Below are 7,433 nucleotides of genomic sequence, written 5' to 3'. Positions count from 1 at the left end.
CATCGGCTACTCTCAGTCTGCTGCCCCAGCACACCACAGCAAACAGAATAGCACTGGCCACCACAGACTCATAAAACATCCTCAGCATAGTCCGGCAGATGTTAAAGGAGCGGAGCCTCCTCAGAAAATAGAGGCGGCTCTGTCCCTTCTTGTAAAGGACTTCAGTGTTCTTAGTCCAGTCCAGTTTATTGTCTATGAACACACCCAGGTACTTGTAGTGTTAAAGTGTTAATGTCAGAGATGTTTCAGGAACGTGTCGGAGCTGAATGTTTGTGACTCGTGCGGACGCTCAATCGCTCAGCGAGTTTGGTCAGTAAATAAACACACTGATGTTTGTTGTTGTTGTTTGTGACTTTATTGACAGTGAATGTTAAAAAGATAAAAACACGGCGGCAGCAGATTAAAACAACCTGAGATTAGAACATCTTCATATTGACACTGAGACCCAAACACACACACACACACACACACACACAACACACACACTAACATCCACAACCCAACGCACCGTAAAAACACCCTCACACACAAAACACAACACGACATCAACCTGCCCATGACGTCACACAGCTTCCGTGATCGTCACGGCAACAGGCCTGGTGACGTCATACAGGTTTGGTGGTGGAGTTGTAAACGGACGTTTCCTGCCCTGACAGCGGCACGTGGGCGGAGCTTGTGGGGACGGGCCGGTGGGCGCGCTCCTTCCTGGACTTGAGGAAACAGTAGGCGAGGACGGCCAACAGAGCCAAGATGGCCACCGACAGACAGACGGCCAGCGCGATGTTTCCTGAGGAGGAAGAGACGGTGAGGTCACTTCCTGTCACACTATAACTGTACACCACAACTACATCATGGTACTGATCAGAAACTACAAACTGTCAGCCATGTTTCTGAGATGTAAATAAAGTCACCTGAGTCACTTTCCTCCTCCGTCTCAAAGCGGTCAAACAACCCTTTGAAGAAGACGTTATGCTCTGCGGAGACAAAGACAGGAAGTGACAGTGAAGAGTAAAACAGGAAGTGACATTAGGGAAAAAAAAGAAAATAAAGTGTCTCAAATAAACTTTTTTGAATCGTGAAATCCGTCACTGTAAATCTTTGCTGATGTGTGAAAACGTCACGCTGGATGGTACCACGTGTTACTGCTACACGCAACATAGCACTCAATGCTACCATGACGTCCTGCATGACATCATCATGTTGTCCCATCAGGAAACAAGAACCTGAAGGAGGTCCAGCAGGAAACAGGAAGTGGTTTTCAGAGAGCGACGCGCAGACAGCAGCTTGTCATCTGGTCACAGTTACAGCGTTGACACTGAGGTGACGCCAATCAGCCGTCAGAGATTCAAATGTTTCACTTCAGAGTTAAACATCACACCTCCTCCAGTTCCCTCGTCACCAGCTGTTGTTTGTGTTTTGCTGTTTGTTGTTTACACAGCTAACACGGTTTTAAAAACAGCGGTTGACGGTGCTGAATATGGCTCATGTGTTCGACCAATCACTGCAGGCTGACATCACTAACAGCTCCTCCTGTGCCGGGACAGAACCAGGGACGTTACTGATTCTGCTTGTTGCAGGATATTTAAGGAGCAGAGACATTTGTTCTCTCTCACAGACCTGCTTGGAGAGTTCTTGCAGCTTGTTCTCGACACATCGTCTGGGCAGAACTTTTTTCTTGTGTGATTGGTCAGAAATTTGAAGTGGGCGTGGTTAATGCGGAAAAGTACATGTGACGTATGCGACAGTGGGAGGGGCCTATGAGGACCTCCCAGGAGTTCTGCACTGAAGTATGAAACACCCTGGCCTTCTTGCATGTTCTCCTATGTTCAGGGCTTTGGCCTCGCTAACAGAGCAGCTGCTCAGGTGGAAGCAGAAGAGCTGCACAGATCCATCCAGCAGCTCCACCATCCACAGTCAGACACACACAGCTGATTATTTACTGCTGAATTACAGCTCACAACTTGCACCAACCCAAACATCCTGGTGCAGACTATTTACTGGAGTTTACCAGCCTGGTGTTCATCGTGGATAAAGGTCAATGATAAAAATCTTTGTCATAGTTTTCGGATGAGGGAACCAGGGCAGCGCTGACCTCAGGGTCGGCCTGTTACAGGGTACTACAGTGTGTATTTGTGTGTGTGTGTTTTGTACCTGTCACTCCTTTGCACATCTCTTTGCACTTCTCTTCTTCCTCAAAGTTGTTTTCGTTTCCGTCACAGCCGCCGTATGTGAAGCGGGAACACTTCCTGTCCAGAGGGTCGTAGTACCAGCGGCTGAAACTGGCCCGACATGGACCTGTGCGGGGGGGCTCCGCACACCGAGCTGAGGGGGGTGGTCATTAATGTTAGCATGTAGCCTGTCAGCTTCTAATGCTAGTTGATACAGAGACTGAAGAACTGACCTTTCCTCAGGTTCACATCGATGTCCAACAGCTCGTGCAACGTCTTGTTCACTGAGGAGGAGGAGGAGGAGGAGGAGGAGGAGGAGGAGGAGGAGGAGGAGGAAGATCAGTGCTGGGGGTTGAATGTTTACTTCCTGTATGTGTGACCTTGTGTGGACCAAAGAGGTGTTCACAGACAGTAGGAAATCTGAGTTGTCCTTTATAAACACTGTGTACACACAGAACGAAGCCTGAAGGAGTCGTACGACACATCACACGTTAAAGTTACGATCTATAAAAACAAACCTGCAGGAAACTCTGATCCGTACGTACAAACATTTTGACGCAGATGTTGAACTGAAGTCAGACTGTAGAAAATAAAATGTCAGAGAGACGTCTTTATTTTTATAATAACGTCTGTGACACGTTTAATTTCACCTCATGTCACATGATACAGATCCACGTCACCATGAACGCTGCAGCTGTGTCAGCACCTCGTACATCAGTGAGACAGAAGTTTTCCAGAAACATATTTCAGTTATAAAAATTAGAATTCAACTCAAATGTCACCTTGAACTCTGCTCATTATCCCATCATCGCTTATTTATTTGTTATTATTTATTTACACTTGTGGTCAGCGGGGGAGCGCACATCAAACAGACACTTTTAGGGCCGACGTCACGATGACATCACAATGACATCATGTTATCAGCTGGAGGTGCAGCTGCCCCTCCCCCACAGGGCTGTAGGCTCCATAGGAGTGTTAAAATGTGTTTGTCTTGTTGTGTTATTGGGAGCCAGAATAGAAGGAGTCATGGCTCAAAACCAGCCGCCACTGCCCGTCAACAAAAACAAAGACAACTATGGTTAAATGTGATAAGACCAAAGGACTGGACGGAGGCCATCATCAAAAATGCTCACATGTGCAGCGCACACTTCATATCAGGTTAGGGAAAAAGTATTTCCTGTTGTAGGGATGAATAAGGTTATGTGTATTAAGGGTTATCATGTCCACCTCATCAGAAACTGGGGAGGGATTAAGAGGAATATTGGATTTCTCTGGAACGCTAACTTTTTAGCACATTAGCTAACGTTAGCTTCCATAGCAAAACAAACAAGTGTGGTCCTCCTTTGTAAGATTGGCTTCCTGTGACATCATCCATCCACTGAGTGAGAGCATACGGGTCGGCCAGTCTGGTCCCGTTGGTCAGTGTTTACTTATTCAAGTAACACTGGCGGTCCCGGAGAGTGAGTGACCTGACATGGTGCGTTGGTAAATTCAGTCTGACGCTCTACACTAAAATGAGAGCCCTGTTGGTGGAAGAAACGGAGCGTTATATTTCTACATGAATGAACCAACGGTTAAGTTAATCACACATTCACTCCGCTCGGCGCTCTGCTGCTCCGTCTCCACAGACAGAGTGTCCAGAGTGCGCTCTGCCACTCTGAGAGTGCGCTGCTCTGGATAACCCAACGCTACATTCAGACAGCGCTCCCAATTTATCAACGCTCCAGTTTGTGTCAGAGTGCGCTCCCACACTCAGAGTGAGTGTTTCTGAACGCACCACTCACATCATCTTCCTCCATCGTCTAAAACAAGACAACACAACTTGTTAGCTAGCGCTAGCTAACTGTTTTGCCTCCAGCTAAGCCCCGCCCACCAACAAACATCACACTGTTTACTAACAGGAAAAGGGTCTATCAATCAGAATATTTTTGGGTGCACGCCGTTTCCTGCTTTTGTCTGCGAGTACATTTACAGTATGGATCCTACAGACTGTTAAATGAAACTCCTGGTCCTCATGTCGTCATGAATTCTGTGTGTGTGTGTGTGTGTGTGTGTGTGTGTGTTACGTTTGCTGCAGTGCCTCTCGTCCAGCCCGTCGCTGCAGTGCGTCACGTTGTCACACTCCAGACTTCGGTCCAGACAGCAACCGTTGTCACAAATCAGCTGATCGCGGCGACATGCCTTTCCACACTCCTCTGAACACACACACACACACACACACACGTTTATCCTGCACTTCCTTCACATGTTGCAGAGCTGATATGAAGAGGTGCATTGTGGGACTGACCAGCAGCAGGTGGAGAGACTCTCCTCTCTGACGTCACTGAGATGGAAACAAACATCAGAAGGTTTAAGGACAAGTGTGTACTGCCAGGTGTGTACTGTCAGGTGTGTAGTTACCTGTGACTCCTCTGCAGGCTGACAGACAATCCTCCTCAGACAGGAAGTTGTTGTCGTTTGCCTTACAGCCTCCGAACACAAACTTCTCACACTTTCCTGCGTCAGCGTCGTAATGCCAGCGAGGAAACGCAGCTCGACACGGGCCGACCTTCACCGGAGCCAGACAGTACACTGACACACACAGATGGAGAGATGACATCACACTCTGCGTCAGCAGCTCTACTGATGATGTCACAGATAAAGAGACAAACAGTCTGAACTCTGATGAAGGTCATGTGACGTGGCTAAAAAGCTGCTGATTGGTCGTTGAGTCGGTGGAAGAATCGGATCAATTATTCAAATAACAGTAGAAACACCACGTCATCACATCACCACGAGTCAGAGTACAAAGGTGTCTTCAGCAGGAAGTACTCAGTTACAGTAAAGTAATCTGCAGGCTGAGGAGCTCCTCACTGTGTCAGTACGGTCATTTATTGTTCTGTTCGTTATTGATCAATCTGCTGACAATCGTCTGTATTCATTGATCATCATCATCATCATCATTTCTTCCAAAAGTTCAAATTATTCTGTTAAAAATTCACAAGACAAAAAAAGTCTAATTTTCATCATTTAAAATCAATGACATCATTTAAAATCAATGACATCCTTTAAAAATCAATGCCATCATTTAAAATCAATGACATCATTTAAAAATCAATTCCATCATTTAAAAATCAATGCCATCATTTAAAATCAATGACATCATTTAAAATCAATGACATCCTTTAAAAATCAATGCCATCATTTAAAATCAGACATCATTTAAAAATCAATGCCACCATTGCCATCATTTAAAATCAATGACATCATTTAAAATCAATGCCATCATTTAAAATCAATGCCATCATTTAAAATCAATGACATCATTTAAAATCAATGACATCCTTTAAAAATCAATGCCATCATTTAAAATCAATGACATCATAAAAATCAATGCCATCATTGCCATCATTTAAAATCAATGCCATCATTTAAAATCAATGACATCATTTAAAATCAATGACATCCTTTAAAAATCAATGCCATCATTTAAAATCAGACATCATTTAAAAATCAATGCCACCATTGCCATCATTTAAAATCAATGACATCATTTAAAATCAATGCCATCATTTAAAATCAGTGCCATCATTTAAAATCAATGACATCATTTAAAATCAATGACATCCTTTAAAAATCAATGCCATCATTTAAAATCAGACATCATTTAAAAATCAATGCCATCATTGCCATCATTTAAAATCAATGCCATCATTTAAAATCAATGACATCATTTAAAAATTAATGCCATCATTGCCATCATTTAAAATCAATGACATCATTTAAAAATCAATGCCATCATTTAAAATCAATGACATCATTTAAAATCAATGACATCATTTAAAATCAGTGTTCCATATTAAATAATTGATTTACTCAGCAGTGATAAGCGTGACGCATCGACCTCCATCTTCACCCTGTCAGCGTTTCTTTAACATTTTCCTCACTGAGGTTCTGACTAAACTGCTGACGGACACTTTTCTCCCACAATGCAACACACAGGAAGTTCAGGAGCTGCTGACAGATCAATGTTCAGAGTCTCTGACAGACACATGATGATCATAACATCACAGCTGAACTGTGACGTCTCTCTGTGGACTGTTAGTACTCACACTGTATGTGAACATTAACACAGCGCAGAGCGTGTGTGTGTGTGTGTGTGTGTGTGTGTGTGTGTGTGAACACTCGACTGGTAACCATGGTAACATGTAGTATTTACAGTGTGTCAGTACTGCAGAAGTTCACATGTTGTTTAACAGTTTTATGACCTGAAACTGGAGCTGCGCCTGTTTAACTCATTCATGACCAGCTGCTTCCACCGATCACCAATCAGCAATCAATACAGCAATACAGTGATACATCAATACATGAGCCGATCAATCACATGACGCATCTCAACTGTTGTCTGCTGAAAGAAGTCGATACAAAAGTCAAGGTGACAAAATAACAGCCTCACAGAGCAGGTTCAGTTTCTGCAGACTCAGAGTGTGTGTGTGTGTGTGTGTGTGTGTGTGTGTGTGCGTGTGTGTGTGTGTGTGGCAGGTAAGCCAGTTGGACCAGTTTGAGTCGAGGCGTGGATCATAAGTGTCGAACCACAAACACTGATTCACTTCATTGAACATCAAGAGACTCCGTTAAACATTAAGAGTTTAACCGATCAATGATCTGTTAACCAATCAATAAAGCAGTTTAACTGATCAATAAACAGTTTAACTGATCAATAAACACTGATCAATGAAGCAATTTAACTGATCAATAAAGCAGTTTAACTGATCAATAAACAGTTTAACCGATCAATAATCCTTCATAAAACACTTCACCTTATCAATAACCTTTCAGTAAACAGTATAATTAATCAATGACCCAGTTAAGACAAACAGCAGAGTGGACTACATTTCCCATGAGCACTCACAGCTGGACAGCTCCTGGCTGAGGACGAGGACGGTGACGTTGGCAGCGTGTGATTGGTCGTTGGAGTCGGTGACGGTCAGCTGGAAGACGTATGAGCCAGGCTGACGGAAGGACACCTGCACCTGGTCAGGTAGGTCCGTCTTCTGCAGCTGTCATTCAAAAAGAACTTTATTTAAAACAGCTGGACGCACAGTGACACGTCTGTCTGCTGCTGACTCACAGAGACACAAAGACACAGAGACAGAGACACAAAGACACAGAGACACAAAGACACAAAGACAGAGACACAAAGACACAGAGACACAAAGACAGAGACACAAAGACACAGAGACACAAAGACAGAAACAGAGACACAAAGACACAGAGACACAAAGA

The 7,433-nt window shown here is 44.0% G+C and overlaps 1 protein-coding gene across 1 annotated transcript in view; it reads right to left on the bottom strand.

The window, feature by feature from the left end:
- Nucleotides 1-338: 338 nt before the first annotated feature.
- LOC126398274 (kunitz-type protease inhibitor 1-like) overlaps nucleotides 339-7,433 on the bottom strand; it is a 19,147-nt gene continuing 12,052 nt past the window's right edge. Inside the window, exons 3-10 of the mRNA XM_050057477.1 lie at nucleotides 7,060-7,207; nucleotides 4,569-4,739; nucleotides 4,456-4,491; nucleotides 4,235-4,363; nucleotides 2,402-2,452; nucleotides 2,152-2,322; nucleotides 912-974; nucleotides 339-787 (exon numbers count right to left, since the gene is read on the bottom strand). Of these exons, the coding sequence (XP_049913434.1) occupies nucleotides 606-787; nucleotides 912-974; nucleotides 2,152-2,322; nucleotides 2,402-2,452; nucleotides 4,235-4,363; nucleotides 4,456-4,491; nucleotides 4,569-4,739; nucleotides 7,060-7,207 (951 nt within the window). The 3' untranslated portion in view covers nucleotides 339-605. The remainder of the gene's footprint in view (nucleotides 788-911; nucleotides 975-2,151; nucleotides 2,323-2,401; nucleotides 2,453-4,234; nucleotides 4,364-4,455; nucleotides 4,492-4,568; nucleotides 4,740-7,059; nucleotides 7,208-7,433) is intronic.

The sequence above is a fragment of the Epinephelus moara genome, chromosome 12, assembly GCF_006386435.1.
Source record: "Epinephelus moara isolate mb chromosome 12, YSFRI_EMoa_1.0, whole genome shotgun sequence".
NCBI lineage: Eukaryota > Metazoa > Chordata > Actinopteri > Perciformes > Serranidae > Epinephelus > Epinephelus moara.
This window is presented reverse-complemented; position numbering and strand designations above follow the sequence as displayed.